At 41.1% G+C, this 18040-nt stretch overlaps 2 protein-coding genes across 3 annotated transcripts in view; one reads left to right on the forward strand and one right to left on the reverse strand.

Moving 5' to 3' along the window:
• The first annotated feature begins 274 nt into the window (after positions 1-274).
• Positions 275-18040, forward strand: part of IL17RB (interleukin 17 receptor B) — a 21125-nt gene continuing 3359 nt past the window's right edge. The window contains 10 exon segments of the mRNA XM_032794311.2: positions 275-412; positions 2009-2033; positions 5974-6114; positions 7854-7981; positions 8967-9093; positions 10922-10969; positions 12119-12270; positions 13997-14062; positions 15278-15359; positions 16397-16501. Coding sequence (XP_032650202.2) covers positions 341-412; positions 2009-2033; positions 5974-6114; positions 7854-7981; positions 8967-9093; positions 10922-10969; positions 12119-12270; positions 13997-14062; positions 15278-15359; positions 16397-16501 — 946 coding nt within the window. The 5' untranslated portion in view covers positions 275-340.
• The window catches only part of ACTR8 (actin related protein 8), a 24374-nt gene continuing 21706 nt past the window's right edge, over positions 15373-18040 (reverse strand). The window contains exon 14 of one of the 2 annotated variants that reach the window (XM_032794305.2): positions 15373-15723. In XM_032794305.2, coding sequence (XP_032650196.1) covers position 15723 — 1 coding nt within the window. In that variant the 3' untranslated portion in view covers positions 15373-15722. Of the gene's footprint in view, positions 15724-16683; positions 16724-18040 lie in introns of those variants that run through there. The other variant, XM_032794302.2, reaches the window with a different exon arrangement.

The following is an 18040-nucleotide window of genomic DNA, read 5'->3' on the forward strand; positions in this document are numbered from 1 at the left end:
GACTCCAGGAGGGGGAGTGTCAGGTTTTACTGTGAGCCTTGTTTTTGCTACTCCTTGTGTTTTGTAAAAGTGACTTCTCTAAGTTACAGTGTGTGTATTCTTCTGTTTATGTATTGGCTTTGAGCCAAAGTTCTTTAGGGGTTGATTTTTATTGCGGTGTTTTCAGACTCGCTGACAGGTCAAATCTGGAGGAATGGGAGGGAAAAGGTTTTGGGTAATACACTGGCTGTGAGGGAGGCGGAGGGCACTGAGCTTAGGCTTTCAGTGATTTGCAGTGAGTAGGGTCCCAGGAAGAGCAGAGGGCAATCTCAGCCACTGTGCATTGCTCCTGCAAGTGGAGATGATTCTGGCAGTAGATGTCCTGCTGACCTTGGTGCTGAGTAGCTGTGGTTCCTGGGGACAAGGCTTGCCGGTAAGATACAAGGAGGGAGGATAACCTACCCGTTTTGCTTCTACCCATTCCCCATCAAATGGAGTTGAAGAGCTTTTCACTCCAATCTATGCAAAAGGTGACTGATTCTTTGTGCACTAGAAAGGGATGGATGTCACAGAGTGGGTGGTGACAGCTGTGTAACCGTCCTCCCTGTGTGAGTGGGACACTGCCTTGAGTCTGCAGGGTCTGCTCCCAGCTCCTATTAGTCAGTATATTTGTTTCCCTAAATTAACGGGGAGGGGGAGTTGTCATTTCCTTTCCCAAAAATACCTGTTGATAGTCACAGGGAAGGAGAGGAAGAATTTTCAAAGAGAGGGTATTGTATGTGTATGACAGGCATAAAAGCAGGCTGTGCTCCTGCTCAGTAACTTCTGACTGTCAAATCGTTCCCAAAAGAAACCAATGTCCTATCTCCAAAAATGGCTAGCATCAGACGTTTCAGTCAGGTGAAAGAAACCTAGCAGTAGGTAGATGTTGGATAATATACTCACTATGAAGGTCTCATCCGAACCCTCAGCCTCATAGAGATTGGTTTAAACCCCAAAGCATGAGGATTTATATCCTTTCCCATACTTTTTTTTTTTTAATAGCTGCTCCTAAAGACATCGAGGCACAACAGTACCTCAAAAACCTGACTCCAGATAATTTTAGGCCTCACAATTCCCTAAAATCTACTAGATTAATAGGTGGCATTTCTTTGGTTCTGGCTGTCTGTATGTGGGTTGGTTGTGTTTTCATTCAGACTCTGACACTCTGCATTGGTCTATTGCACAGTGCTTAGATGCCATTCAACGCCATGTTAAAAGGTGTACATTTGAAATGAAAACTTTTTACTAGCAGGCAACATTGCACATTGTTAGGATCTTCTCTTCTGGGTCAGTGCTGTTAAACTGGAAGATAGTCTGTCGTGTCTAGGCATCATTAGTCACAGAATGTCATCGTGGCACTACAACTTTGTTATTAAAAGGACATGTAAAATGCAGAATGAAAAAGAAAAAAAGTAAGATAGCGATGTCGCTTTTTACTTCAGTCCATCCTCATTCTGCAAACTAGCAAACACAGACCAGCATATTTATAGAGTTCGAATCTTGTAGAAATGATTGAAACGATATAAAGGTGCACCGCTGTCACTTTCTGAGGGAAATACATACATTATAGTATGTCTTTAATTTTTTAAAATTAATCTTTATATATCTTATATGGATTTTTCTTCTCCTCCATTGATGTTTGAGTCTTTGTAGCAAGGAGAAGTTGACCAGCCTTCAAGGGAAACTGTTAAACAGATTATACATCTGGTGGGATATTTTTATTTATGTGACGCAACCTGTGTTTTTAAAAGAGCAATAATTTTATTCTCTAATTTATTTCAGTTTTAGAAATTTTAGACAGTGCATGTAACTACTGTATAGTATGTACATAATTTTCAGGCAGAAGCATGATTTTGTTTCAAGTTAATGCTGTCTCTTTAAAGCTGGGATTTTAATATGTTGAGAGTATAGCGATTTTCTATCTTTAGAGTAGATCTGTCTGCATTCAGTTTGTTTTATTTTAATGCTCTTTTTTTCTTTCTTACAGTCTATTAAATGTGGCTTTGAAACTGGTATGTATAAATAAAATGGATCTCTTTACGCTGTTAAAAGGAGGTACCTAATTAAAAATAGCTGATCTGTGATTATTCAAACACTCAGTAACTGACTATAGGCGGGGAGTTATATGTTCTATCAATTTTCATAGCTTAGGGTGACCAGATGTCCCAGTTTTATAGGGACAGTCTCGATATTCAGGTCTTTCCATTTTGTCGTATATAGGTACCTATTAGCTATTACACATACACACACCAATCCTGATTTTTCACACTTGCTATCTGGTCACCCTAGCCTGGCTCCATCAACGTTTGGGCCCCAGGCCCCGTGCTTTGGGGTACCCCGTGCCATGGGCTGGCAATGGGGGTGCTCTCACCTCGGGGACACCCCCCCGCCCCCGTGTCCCTGTGGGCTGCGGAAAGTCTCGGCAGAGGCACGGTACCTCTGCAGGCTGCCTCTGTCCCAGCTCTCCGACCCCAGCGCTCACGCGGCTCCCAGCCCATTCATTGGTCGGGGACCAGGGCCAATGGGCGCTGTGGGGGGCGGTGCCAGGGCTGCCTGGCTGCACCTCCACAGCAGGGATGGGGCGGGAGCCACTGGGGCAGAGACCAGCTGGAGTCTCTCGCTGTCAGACACAGCTGGGGGGCACAGGCAGAGAGAGCAGCAGTCTGTCACTCTCAGACAGAGACACAGACACAGCTGGGGGGGCACAGGCAGAGAGAGCAGCAGTCTGTCACTCTCAGACAGAGACACAGACACAGCTGGGGGGGGCACAGGCAGAGAAAGCAGCAGTCTGTCACTCTCAGACAGAGACACAGACACAGCTGGGGGGCACAGGCAGAGAGAGCAGCAGTCTGTCACTCTCAGACAGAGACACAGACACAGCTGGGGGGCACAGGCAGAGAGGAGCAGCAGTCTCTCACTGTCAGACAGAGAGACACAGACACAGCTGGGGGGGCACAGGCAGAGAGAGCAGCAGCAGTCTCTCACTCTCAGACAGAGACACAGACACAGCTGGGGAGGCACAGGCAGAGCACAGCAGCAGTCTCTCACTGTCAGACAGAGAGACACAGACACAGCTGGGGAGGCACAGGCAGAGAGCAGCAGCAGTCTCTCACTGTCAGACAGAGAGACATAGACGGGGGGACGGAGATATAGGGGAGGAGCAGCGTTGTGTACCCTGGGGCTGGCATTAAATACAGAGTACAGAGGTGGCTTCCTGGGGGCAGGGGGGGGCTATAGCAACCTCCCTCACTTCCCTCCCTCGCAGAGCAGACACGGGCTGCAGCTGGCTCTGTCCATCACTTGTCTCCCCGTCCCACAGAGACCCACACAACCCTCTGCCCCCGCAGAAAGACCCCCACCGGCCCCTATGCCCCATCACCCCCTTCAGAGATCCCCCCTCTTTTGCTTCCAGAGACAGCTCCCCTCCCCCCTGCCTCCTTGGTCACTACAATCTCCCCCTTTGCCTCTCCTTCCCTTCATCCCAAGCACATTGGCTGGGAGGTTCCCAACCTGTTGGCCACAATGGTCAATGGGAGCTGCACCTGAGGCAGGGTGTCTGCTTGCAGATGTAGACCTGCCTGGCCATGCCTCTATAGCATGGGAAGGGGGAGCCACCAGTGAGCAAGCCCTGGTCATCATCATCACAGGCACAGCAATTCTCTGGGTATTTAATTTCACGGAGGCAAGTAATTCAATCTATTCTTCCTTTCCAGGCAGTTTGTGGCTTCTCCTGTAAGAAAACTTACAATTTCTTTGCAAAGAAGTCCATTTATAGATTTTTCACTTGAGAAGTATATTTTCTGGTTGTTCATAAGCTCATTAATTTTGTTAACTCAGTTTCATAGGCAATTTTAAAAGTTATTTGAATTGTACCTTGTTTTTCCATTGGCCAAAAAACACATGGAAGATGTGCAGATTTTTATTTCTGTGGACCAAACCACTAGGGTGATCAAATAGCAAGTGTGAAAAAGCAGGATGGGAGTGGCGGGTAATAGGAGCCCATATAATAAAATGCCCCAAATATCGGGACTGTCCCTATAAAATTGGGACATCTGGTCACCCTACAAACCACGCCATGTAGAAATGTAAATGTCAGAGCTAGAAAAGCTCTGGAAGGGTAAGAGTCCCTTCAGGATATTGTCCTCAAGGATATTGTCCTTCATTCTTCTGGGCATTCTATTCTATTGTTCTCTCCTGTAGTGATAGTGATCAGTGTTTCCACCCACAGAGGAGTTGCACAAGACTGGGTCAGTCCTGCAACGACTCTGCCTTTACCCTTGTTGCCTGTCCACTCCCTCTACCAGCCCCTTTGGCCTCCCTAGGATTCCCCCTACATTACTCCCTCTGGGTCTTCTTTCTCTGGAGCGTCTCATGAAGTAAAGTCTATCATTACAGGTTCTTATCTCTGTAATGTAGTTAATTTTGATGTATTTATTAAGTGTTAATTAATGCACTATGGGAATCCCCCTTCAGCCCTCTGTATAAATTGATCCCCTTCTTTCCATATGTTTTGCCCATAGGGTTTTCTGTAGCCCTAGGGCAGCCAGCAATAACCCTTGTGCCTTTGCAATGGGGTGAGAGAAGGGAGTCATGGATTCCTATTTATGTGATTTGCAAGAAGTGTTATCATTACTCAGGGTACCAAATGTGTTTAAAATCCCAAAGCAAGCTCATTTTCATTTCTTAGGTAATAATCTCATATTCAGTATATACACATTTTTCATTAATTATATGAGTTTAATTTATTATTATTATTTATTACTAGCTAGGTTATGAGTTTTTTTCAGTATGGAAAATTCTGTGCTATTTTACAGGTTGAATGACTGAATGACATAATTACACACACGCACCCACATCCATCACTAAGTCTGGTAATTTTGTCAAGTATCCATTGTGCAGCACGGTAGTGCTTATCCCTGCCCCATGCTTCAGGGGGACACGGGGTCCAGGGCGGCCTGGGAGGCTAGCGGGGGGCCTGGTGTCCCTCTGAAGCACAGGGCCCACCAAAGCAAGAGGCCCGGGGCAATTGCCCCAGTCCATCCTATGGACTGGATGGCTCTCCTTGGGCACCACCAAAAATTATACAAACCTGGTACCCCTGGTGCGCTGCCTGATAAGGTGAGCCTTGCTCCTGCCACTTTGGTATTAACGTTGGCTTTTCTTTTTTTTTAAAGCTTTCTCTCTCTGATAAGAGAGACACTGTTTCGAGTAGGATGGATTTTCTCCATCTCTTTCCTCTCAGTCTCTATCAAGTACTTGACACCCTTCCAAACTGTCTCCTGCTTGACTGTTGGCCAGGTACACTGACATGGTATGGGTGGTTTCAGTCACTATCACAGTAGAGAGGTAGTTCTATATCTTTATTCATTCATTGCAGAACTTCTCATCTCTTACAGGAGACACTGACTACATTGTTCCAGCTCAGCATACTGTCTTGGGAGCAGTACTAGTTTAGAGCCTGGGGATATCTCATTTGTGTTGATGGCATTGGGAGGACATTACCCCCTCCATTTTTTAGATATTGCTCAATTTCTTGGTTAAAAAACAAAAAAAACTGTTTTACACTGAATATGGTTAAATTTGCTTATTAATACAGGAAAGACACTGCAAATGTCATCAATGTGCATGATTTCCAGACTTATGCTCAGACTGACTTTACAAGATATATCTGATTTGAAGTTTCACAGCACATGAACAGAATGCATCATTTAGTTACATGAGAACGAACAATCAGAGTTTTTGAAATAAACTGTTAGTGCCAGAAACGGAATCTGCGTGGGAGAGAAGTGGTTTTCCTAATGGTAAATTCTTGTTTCTGAGACATAAAAAGTGATTTTTTGCATAAGCAGGTGAAAAATACCAGCAGAATTGACAGAGTGATTGATAGATATGGAATGTGTTTAAATACTAGGTAGCTGCTCTACTTTTAACACGTCTACTCATTTTTGCAAGGTCCTGCTCATGAGTTGAGAAAGTGGCACAGTCTAACACCGGCAGATCTTCATAATCTCAGTGCCCAGTTAATTGAAACAGAAGTGGATACACACTTCAGGTCGTATCTTATAAATATCAGCTGGAGCCTCAGCATGGATGGTAGGTGTGACATCAAGTACATAAGACTATACAATATAAAATTTCCTTTTGAATGTAGTTCTTGTGCAGCATGTTGCGTTAACAGCCCTGAACACTGATGTCCTCCAAGCACACAACAACAATGGCAGTGAAAGCTGCTTTATGCTGCCCTGCCATCTTGCCTCAGTCTTGAACTGGAGGAAGCACTTTTAAGAGCAAGTGTATCTGCATGACCCATTTGATACTTGGCTTCTCCATAGAAACTACCAACCATGGTGTCAGTTATTGAGGACTGTGCTGGTGAGTTTTCTCATGTGGGAAGTAGATTGGGACCATCAACTCATGGTAATTACAGTTAATCTCTTACAGGCATGCTTTCTAACCGACAAACCACAACCTTAAAAGTCATTGTTTGTTCTTTTTTCAATTCCTTTCTACCTTCCATTCTCCCCATCCCCCACATATGATTTTTTTCTTTGTTAACAGTAGTAACTGAATCATGTGGTCAGGGGGTCTAGAGGGTTGTGCAGTTTGCTCTAACAGAGCGGTTCTCAAACTGAGCCCGTGTTAGACTTGCTGGGGCCCCAGGGCTGAAGCCAAAGCACAAGGGCTTCAGCCAGGGGTTGCAGGGCTCATGCTCCACCCCCACTCTCTTCTTTCCCCCCCATCTTCCCCGCCAGGGGTTATGTAGTAATTTTTGTTGTCAGAAGAGGGCCGTGGTGCAATGAAGTTTGAAAACCACTGCTCTTACATTTAATCATGGTTGCTGTGATCTTTGTCATGGCAATTCTTAGCACATACATGTGCATGCAAAATCAAAGGATAGTCATGATATTACAAATGTAATGGAAATACAGTTTTAGAAATCAGACATTGCTTTGTACTCAAAAAATCTCAGTATTTTAAGCATTTTTCATTTTTAGTACAAACCACTAAAACGCTACATATGCTGTGATAAGTGTCAATGTAGGAGTTGATGTGCCACTATCAAAGATTGTTTTTTTATACTCAGCTGGCTCCAGACTTCTTTTTTGTAACCTTGTAGAGGGAAAATCTCTTGAACGATCTTCGGGGCGGGGGGTGAAGTATGCATCACTGGAATGAATGCAGCTGGTATATTCCAGCAGCAAACTTTGAACTGAGTTTGTAACTTGGTAGTGACATAGTTGGCTCTAATCATATACACACAACATAGTTAATAAACACTTAGTAAGCACAGCAATTAATCGTATGCCATCCTAGCCATAATGGCTTATGCTGATTTATTGTTGTTTTCCTTTAACCAGTTCATAACATTGTTTCTTTGCTGTATATGGAGAACCCACCTAATAATACATGTGTATGGCTGCTTTTCCTTTCTCACATATTTTTGGTAGAAGGACATCCCAGAGCATATTATCTCACATATTGCTACTGATGCTCTAACCTTGCTACGGCACTCTGGGATAACTGCCTAGATTTTCCCAGAGTGCACTGCTACACATAAAGTTAGTGTTGTACTGTATACATATGACTGAGTGTGAAAAGAGATGTGCTATGGACCATGGTTTATACTGTAAATAGAGCCAAAGGGTTAAGAGTATCACGACAACCTGAAAAATATCATTGCTCTCATTAGTTTATGCCAGAATCTATTGTATCACTATAGTTTTTTCTGTTTAATACTGTGCTAGGTTTATTTTATTTCTTTATGTATGAGCAGCAGAGATCTATGCAGATATTTATATCTATGAATACCAATTTTTCTTCTTTACTTCCAGCCAGCATCAAAGAACTGACAGCCACAAAGATCTGTGTGATGAGTAAAGGAATCAGAGAACATTTTGAGTGTATTCGGTGCAATTACACAGAGAAGTTTCAAAGTCAAACCATGTTTGGGAATAGAAGAGTAAGAACGTTTTTTAAAAAGTGATGATCTTGTCATTTGTTGTATTAGGGAGGAGAGTGTAGGGAGGTATCATTTGAAAATCAAGGCCAGATCATTCCTCTGTGTCACAGTTAATGAATAGAGGGCTGGGAAAAAATGAGCTGTAAATGGGACTTCTTCAGAAATTTTAGTAAAATGGGTTTAGCTGTACAAACCTGCATTTTTTCAGACACTGGCAGAGGGTAAAGCTGTGTAGAGAACCTAGCTGCACCTTTTCCCTTGGCAGCATGTCTCCCCAATAAGTTCTGCTCCCATGCGGTCTCTATGTGTTGGAGCTCACAGTACAGAGGGGGGCAGCCAATGTGACATAATACAGACAGGTTCATTTCACGATCAGGAGGCAGGGGATGGTATCCTGGATGGCAGCCCTCCTCTCACACTGCCCTTTCCAATCTTGTGGAACCCCAACCCCATGATACACCCGTGGTGAATTTCTAAAGATTGAGGAACTGGGACAGCTTGATGTGGAGCTATTGCTCCTTCTTTCTGCACTTGTACCTCCCCAATTATGCCTGATCTAGCTCCCGTGGATTCATGAAAGTGATGGGGATGATTAGCCTTGTGGTATCTTTCAAATGTTGTTGTTGTTTTTTAATTATTAATAAGATGAGGAGAAAACTTGGGTTTTCAGAGCTGGATTTGAATGTGGTGTTCTGAATTCTTCTACTGGGCATAAACTGATATTGGAAAAGTTACTGAATGATTTTTGGTATCAGGATCTTAAGAACCAAACAAGTTTCACAGCAGTGTGTATCTCAGACATTCTATTACCTTAACATTCTATTGTTCACTGTTTCAATGTATCTCTCTCAGTATTTAATGTTTTGAGAGGAAAACTCTCTTCTCGGTTATATCAGCGCAGCTCACAGAGTTCACTGAAGTTGCCAAGCATAACTGAAAGAAGAATTTGGCTCTCAAAACTGCGGTTTTAATTGTTTTGTTTTAGTGGCAGTTCCATTACATTGGATTCCCTGTAGAACCAGAAATGTTTTATTCTATCAGTGCTTACAACCTTCCCCCAGCAAATATATATGAGGATTCTCCATCAAAATCCATCATGTTAACTTCACCAGGTAATTTGCTAGTTTCTATTTAACCTGGTTCATATGAAAATCTCATTTATGATACTGAATTCTTTCTAGACTTTGTTGTATAGGATGTTTTGCAAAGCTAGGAATCAACAAAAACAAATGTATTTTTATGTTTAAACAGACTGCATAATAAACGTAGATGCAGAGATAATTATTTCAGCTTTGATAACACATCCTTAGTTCCTTTTTCCTTCCGAGCTCTCCTTTCTCTTCTCTACTTTCTTTCTCTCTAACTTCTAGTAACAGGTAAAGTCAAATTTTTAAAGCAGAAAACTGTTGGCTTTTTAGATTTTTTGTTTTTGTTTTTTATGATGTCACACACCTGTGGCTACCTTTATTCGCACTTTTAGTTCTTAATAAACTAATTGCTGAAACTATAAGGCAGCTTGGTAATAGGCTAATTGTTGCAAAAAGGGTGGGCAGATGACTCAGGTGATTCTGAGTGACCAATCCTTGTTTGGTGACTCTGTGAAATGAGTATTTGAGGTCTGTCCAGTTCCTAGTGAACAAGGTTTCCATACTACAACAAGCACCATCACAAGAGATACTACAATAACTGGGATCCATCTTGGCACTCAGAAGGAGGCTATATGGGTATCCACACTACTTTTATATCTAGATTTGGACCTCCCCCCACCAAGGTTAAGGTGCTTCTGCCTGTGCTGTACTTGTTCTGTAGACAGATAGAAGATAGTCCCCTCCCAAGAATGTCATTTTGGCATCTTTAAAAAGCACTATATTCACTTTATTTTTAAATCACTGTAAACAGGCATGGCCTTGTCTTGTCTTTTCTTGTTTAGATTTTGACAGCTGGGAAGTAGACAATTAAAAAGCAGAGGAAGTAGTTAAGGGACTTGTTTTTTAATTTGTAGTAAGATCATAGAATTATAGAGTATTAGGGTTGGAAGAGATCTCAGGAGGTCATCTAGTCTAATCCCCTGCTCAAAGCGAAACCAACACAAACTAAATCATCCCAGCCAGGGCTTTGTCGAGCTGGGCCTTAAAAACCTCTAAAGATGGAGATTCCACCACCTACCTAGGTAACCCATTCCAATGCTTCACCAGCCTCCTAGTAAAATAGTGTTTCCCAATATCCAATCTAGATCTCCCTCACTGCAACTTGAGACCACTGTTTCTTGTTCTGTCATCTGCCATCACTGAGAACAGCATCGCTCCATCCTCTTTGGAACCCCTCTTCAGGTAGCTGAAGGCCGCTATCAAGTCCCCCCTCACTCTTCTGTTCTTCAGACTAAACAAGACCAGTTCCCTCAGCCTTTCCTCATAAGTCATGTGCCCTAGCCCACTAATAATTTTCATTGCCCTCCGCTGGACTATCTCAAATTTGTCCACATCCCATATCTGTAGTGGGGGGACCAACCTTCTGTAGTGAAGGTAGATGCATGTATCACGTGTGAAGAGGCTTCTAATGCTATCAGAAAGACCTCAAGTTGGTTTTTTTTGTTTGGGTTCATAAATTGTCGCCAGAACCTTTTATCTGAAAAGAATCATGTGTCTGCAGTGTTGTTAGCTGCCTACATGAGGAGAGCTGCCAACATTTTTGTGCTGGAGACAGGAGAGGAGGATGGTGACACTTCCAAAATGGGAGAACTAAATGAGGAGACAAGAATGCTGTTCATGGAGCTCATTTCATAGGAGCTGCCTAGGAAAGCAAATAAATCGAATTGTGATATCTACAGTTTGTTGGTGAGAAATAACTTTGTATGTGCACATGATAGGCTCCAATGAAAATATGTAGCTGCAAAGAGATAATATATTTGCTAAAGTATATAAAATGCATTTAAATCCACAGGTTGTAAAGATAATGTAATGAAATACAGCAAAAGTTGCATAGAAGTGGGTAAGTACAATAGATGTATCCTTGGATTTATTTTCACAAATGTAGCAATATGCACAACCTTGGTATTTATTTTCTACCTTATAAAGTCTTTAAAATACTGAAAAGGGGGGATGGACACCTTGGGGCCAATTTCAGTGCCAGGATATATATGCAGCCAATGAGAAGAAAGAAAACTCTTCACAAGATTATATTTATCCACAAGGGACCATCTGCCCCTTGAGACTAATTAAATACAAAAATCCCATGAAAATGTGCAAATATTGAAATCAAACTATCTTGTCCCCTGTAGTTTTGGCAAATAGCCCTCCTTGTATCCTTTCTAACATTCTTTGTAATAAAGAATGTGATAGCATTATGCTGATATCTGGTGTCTTGTGTGTGATATCAGATCTGACCATGTCCCAACCCCAATCCCAGTTATGGAGTGAAGGCTGCAGCTGTTAAATAGGAAGCAGAGACCTAAATCTAAATCTTGCTTCTGGTACCAAATTTGAATTCGCTTGAAATCAGAAGTTTGAGAATCCTGCACATTCCTAAAGTAGCACTAGGCACAGTCTAAAATAGAGAATATTTCCATACTTCCTAATCTAATATATTGTGGGATTGAGAGATTAATTTAGCATGTGTTTATGAGCTGGTAGAGTTAGTACAGTTACCATTGGACAGGTGCTCAGATTGCAAAAGGCACCTGTGATGAGGCAAAGGAATTCCATGCAGGATCTGGCAGAGAGGAGGCTAAAAAAGTTTTTCTGAATTTGTTTTGAGTCTTAAATATGCAGGACATGCTTGCCACGTTCATTTTAAAATATAAATGCCTGAACTCAGCAGCAACATAGCTACTTTGACCAACCACTCTTCTAACTAGCCACTCTGAGACACACTCCCTCTCCCCCCAATAGGCCACTTCAGCAGAGAGACCAACAAGTGAAAGGGTATGAAATTTAGCCTGTTTTCTCACTTCTGGGGGTTGTCTCTGCTGATCAGAATTAGGGCACTGTGGGGCAATTGTTTTGCCACTGCCCATGCTGTCCAAACAGGCAGCCAGTCTCGTGGGCTGTCAGTCTGGCACCTTTTACATTCACAATGGAACTTCTTCCAGCACGTAGGCAGTTATTAAGAATTTTAAGCTGCATTCTTTACAACCCACAGGAAGTCTGTGGAATCCAAATATAACTGCATGTAAAATAGAGGCAGAAGTGGAAGTGAATTTTACCACAAGTAGCCTTGGGACCAAATATACCATACTTCTCTATGAGTGTGAGAAATGTGATGTACCTATTGAATGGGATTTGACGACAAAGGTATTTTTCTTGTACATTTAACAGCTAACGTTAAAACATACACATGCTCTTTTAGATACCCAAAAATGGTAAATCCAATTTTTTTATTTTTCCTCTCCTTTATGACAATCTACATTACAACCCATTTTACCAAGTTAGCAGAGGACATGCTTTTTTCAGACGAATTAGAGGAACTGGCCAGCAGACCATGAGAAGTCTGTGTGCTAGGTTCTAGAATGACAGCCTACTTTAGGAAGAGCTGTGCTCCAATAGTTATGGTCCTTTCCCCCAAGAAGGCAGCAAGTTTTTCTTTGTGCTTCAGGTGGTAAGAGAATTGGATAAAATCCTACAGCCTATTTGAGTTCTGCTAATTTGGAAGGTCTAGTCAATAATCTGCAGCACACACTGTCCACTGGCTCTGTGGATATGGGGAAAGCAGTGGATGTGATAAATCTTGGCTTTAGCAAAGCTTTTCATATGGTCTCCCAGCGTTTTCTTGCCAGCAAGTTAAAAAAGTATGGACTGGATGAATGGACTATATGGTGGATAGATTGTCGTGCACAACGGGTATTGATCAACGGATCGATGTCCAGTTGGCAGCCAGTATCAAGCAGAGTGCCCCAGAGGCCGGTTTTGATCAACATCTTTATTAATGATCTGGATGATGGGATGGATTGCACCCTCAGAAGGTTCGCAGATGACACTAAGCTGGGGAGGAGAGGTAGATAGGGTAGGGATAGGGTCCAGAGTAACCTAGACAAATTGGAGGATTGGGCCAAAAGAAATCTGATGAGGTTCAACAGGGACAAGTGCAGAGTCCTGCACTTAGAACGGAAGAATCCCATGCACTGCTGCAGGCTGGGGACCGACTGGCTTAGCAGTAGTTCTGCAGAAAAGGACCTGGGGATTACATCTGGAGTATTGCATCCAGTTTTAGGCTCCCCACTACAGAAAGGATGTGAGCAAATTGGAGAGAGTCCAGCGGAAGGCAACGAAAATGATTAGGGGGCTGGGGCACATGACTTATGAGGAGAGGTTGAGGGAACTGGGCTTATTTAGTCTTGATAGCAGCCTTCAATACCTGAAAGGAGATTCCACAGAGGATGATGAGCTGTTCTAGATGGCAGTGACGTATCAAATATGCATGTCTAATTGCAGTGGGAAGTTAGTTGGCTATAGGAAAACTATTTCACTACATCCTTAGAGGTTTTTAAGGCCCAGCTTGGCAAAGCCCTGGCTGGGATGATTTAGTTGGTGTTGGTCCTGCTTTGAGCAGGGGGTTGGACTAGATGACCTCCTGAGGTCTCTTCCAACCCTAATCTTCTATGATTCAAACATTTTGCTCCCCATGGTGCTACTTTGTGGTTTTCCCATTTATCATTAAGATTTTAAAAATGCTTCTGTTTGTAACATTTTCAAATTGGGAGTGTTCTACAGGGAAGGTGGAATAATAGACTGTAAAATGGTAATACAGTACTAGTTTAGATAAGCGTTACCAAAACTCAAACTTATTCTTAATGAAGGTTACATACTGAGCTATTCTGAATTTTTTCTTACCTAGCCAAGAGGTCAGATTAAAAAATGATATAATCATTACTTAAAATAACAGATGTATATTATATTTAATAGTGTCAATAAATCTGATCAATACTTTAAATAGATTTTCACTATGTATTATTTTTAAATTATTTCTTTGTGTATCATGTTTGCTTCAACTTTTTTTCCTGGGGGTTTCTATCTGCATTAGATCAATGAAACTAGAACTTCTGTTAGAATACCAGTGAGTGATCAAAGCAACAATATTTCTGTACAGGTAAAGTTCAATTTTGATTGAATTTGCAATGGAAAAAGTAGCTTCTTTAAAATGAATGAATTGTATGCAAATACTACATTGTTTCTGACTAATGTCCAGTAAACCTGTGTGCAATACTGTGTAGCTCTTGATTTCAAGTTCACCTTTGTACTGTATTAAATGAACATCATGGACATGGATTACTGGACATAAGTTTTGTTTCTACTAATTGTGATTAAATAAACAGCACAGTATAATTCTCCTGTGCTACAACGCTTAAGACAAATGTGTTTCATATATTTACACTGAGGTCTTGGTATTACTGGGGGGGTTTTCAGATCCTTCATTCTTGTCTTTTGGGGACAAAATTTATTATCCAGAGTCTATATTTATTCTTAAAAACATCTACAAATGACTGGATTCTAAATTGGTCCATTTAAGGTTGGGATTGTGTATTCTTGTTCTGTATACACAATGGTGAGGTTCATAATAAGCTGAGCCACAGAAATCAATAGGAGTTTTCCCATTAATTTCAGTGTGGGCCCAAAATTGTGGTTGCACATAAACTATTGGTACCCAAACTGAGGTTTATATGATGGGATAGCAGCCAATTTTCAATTATATACCTTACTCTGAGCTCAACTCCAATAAGTCTCAGGTGCATTTCTCAGTTATAGAACCACCAAGAGAATATAGAAACGCCTTGACTCTTACTAAGTACAGCTTCATAAAGAGCATATGTTAATACTGTATTTTGCCTTTCAGCCTGAGAAGAGAATGTACTGGGCTCTTTATTCCTGTTATCGATGTGCATCATTTAAATGGACACAGACAGTTTAAGCCCCAAATCTAGGATTTATTGAAATTACTAAAATGAAAAAGAAGTGGTTCAATGAAATTCATTTGAAAACTATTTAATTTTAACAAATTTGTTTAAATATTCCCAATTAGTGTTTGCAACCCAGGCATTGCAGTAACATGGTCATGCACAAGATAAACCAGCAGAATAAACAGTGAAAAGGAAATTACTCTTTCATTTTAGTCATATAAGTTATTAGTAAGGAAAGTACTTTTAAAGTTTATGTATTGTCATGTGATAAAGTCCTTTAAGAAACTCAGTAGTCAGAATAGGACACCAAAGGGCCAAGCAGGATAAAAGGAACAGGAAGGAATAAAGCTGTTGCTAAGTATTTATTTGTCTGCATATTAGAATTTTTCTTCTACTTTTTTCTTCAGATCATTCCGTATTTTACCAAATGCAAATATGATTGTCGAAGGCATAAAGGAACCCTAACATGTGTTCAAAACCACAGTAATGGTTAGTTGAGCATTTATCATCAGAATTGTGTTCAAAATAGATGAAGTCAGGATTATGGCTTGTTCTGTCTCTTACTATTTCCACTGACCTACCATTGTGTGTCTCTTACGCTTTCAAGTCTAGAGCAGTTACTCTTTGATAAAGAAAAATTTGAATTTCAGAGACTTCTTTAACGATCCTTCCCTAGGGACTGCAGCTTGATATGGTAGAAAGGCTTCTGTGTTCCAATGCCCCTCAGAGCTGTGGTGGCAGCAGTTAACTCCTGGTAGGGCCACCTAAATTGGACAGGTCAAAGGCAGACCAGATGGACAGCACTCCACTGGTCTGTCAGGCTGGGGGGTGGAGCAATAGGCCAACAACCTATCTTTGTTTAAAAAAAAATAAAAAAGTTATTGAAACGCAAGTTCGCCATTCTGCCAAACAGCATGACAGACCAGGATGGGACAGTCTTGTTAGTACCGTAAGCAACAACTGGCAGCACGAGAAGGATTAACGTTACGGCTAAGTACATAATGAGCACTCTAGGATCATATACTGTACCTCTGGCAGTCCCTTTAAAGTCCTTGATCTACTTTGTCTTTCATTATCCTTCCTCTTCGAGCACTCCTTCCAAAATGTTTGTTTTCATGCTAAATACATTGCATATTTAAACTACATAAATTAAAGCCAGTTAACAACTATCAGTTTTGACAAAACGGCAGAGACAGGTCGGAATGGCCCATGGGATGTCAATCTGCTGGGAGGAGGAAGTATTTGCTAGTGTCTCGCAAGGACACGGAAGGAAACTTAAGGGAGTAGGATGGGAAGAAGACAGCACCTGCTGCAGTGTAGAGAACAGGGTTTCTCAAGTTCTTCAGCAAGTGTTAACATTTCTGCATAACCTTTTTGGGAAGTCGTATTTTAGTGCAATTTCTCTTTCATGTATACACGCTGGAAATGCTCAGTACGATTGTTAAGTAACCAGAAGCCTTTTTTTTTTCTTTAAAGTCAGTTATTCAAAAGGTTCCTCATTGAAGACTTACGGTTCTTTCTTTTAGGGAGCATCACAATTCATTCAACTGGAAGATATGTGTGTTTCATGCTTGTTGCTTTATTTGTAACTCTGTGTGTGATTGCTGCTGTAGTATTTTTCAGGAACCATGGTAAGACCTTTACACTCTTTTGAAAAAGCCTGACTTTAAGGTTCTTTGATCTTTACCTCAGCTTCCTTTTAGTGAGGCACTTCATATTAAAGGTATTGCAGTGCATTTATATAGCATATATTTTAAATATCACAACAAGCAAGCATTACTATACCCTTATTAGGAAACTCTTAGCCCGGTCTTCATTTATGTCCATTTCAGGGTAAATGTTCGATCCTATAACTGTTTATAGTTAAAAAAACAAAACAGTAGTTAATTACCTAAAACACAAATTGTGCCCAATTCTAGGGATCAGTAGATTCATTACTTGTTTTGTATGCATGTCTCTAAAGGAGACAGAAGAATGACAAGGTGGGAAGAGAAGACTTATGTTTTAGGTGCAAACCAGAAGTAGAAAAGTCTCAGATGGCATCATTTATAAGAAGCACTGCCCATGTAGAACTAAGATAGATGTAGAGGAGTCACCATATTGGATCACACCAGTGATTTCTCTAGTTCAGTATCTCATCTATGATAATGCCTAGTACCAGATGCTTGACAGGAAAGTGCAAGAGACTTTACTTAAGGAATAGACTACACATAAGGGAAGTTTCTTCCTAAACACGCAAGCTTAGTGTCTGGCTTGGTTTATGCCTTGAAACACAAGGATTTATACCTCTGATTTTCTGTAGATGTTCTCATCATCAATATAAAAGTATCATCTTTTTTTTAATCCTAGTAGGCTCTCTCTTGCCTCAGTGGTTGTGTGTGTCAATGAATTGAACAGGTTAATAATTCAGTGGGTTAAAAAAATATTTCCTTTGGCCAGTTTTACATGTCATCTTTCAGTTTCATTGAACAGAAGCCTGAGGTTTTTGTGGAGCTGTCCCAAAGATGCTCAAATCTTTTTCCTTCCATTTTTTGGTGGTAGTTAATCCAGTACCCCACAATGCCTATTAACTTTTTTTCATTTCAATGGGCATGACCTTGTAATTATCAGCATGGTCTTTTTGCAGCTTTTGTGCTGCCCCTTTTCCTAGCTTTTTTTAGATCACTTTGATACTCATGACAGCTTCTGCCAGTCTTGACTAACCTAAATAAATGTCATCTGCAAGTTTTGCCCCCTCCCCCACTGATCATTTTCCACTTGAATAATAAATATAGTAAACACCAGTCCTAGTAGGGAACATTGATATTCCCCAACTTTTTGCCATGTTTAAAACTGATTTATTCCTGCTCTCTTTGGTTTTTAACCAGTTTCTTTACTTATCTACATCCACCGACTTTCCTTAATTGCCTCTGGTGAGGGACTTTATTAGAGGCTCTTAGGAAGTCCAAATAAATTATATCTACTGGCTGCTTTTCTTAATCTACTGTTTTGTTGACATGAAGAATTCTACTAATGGGCCATGATTTTTCTGTACAGAAGCCAGGCTGTCTTATCCCTAAACTATCACATTAAACCCTAAATGTTTCAACCAGTTTACCTCACATTTAAGTAAAGGTCACTAGTCTGTAATTCCAAGGATAAGCCTTGAAGCTTTTTTTTTTTTTTTTTTT

Source organism: Chelonoidis abingdonii, chromosome 17 (assembly GCF_003597395.2).
Source record: "Chelonoidis abingdonii isolate Lonesome George chromosome 17, CheloAbing_2.0, whole genome shotgun sequence".
Taxonomy (NCBI): domain Eukaryota; kingdom Metazoa; phylum Chordata; order Testudines; family Testudinidae; genus Chelonoidis; species Chelonoidis abingdonii.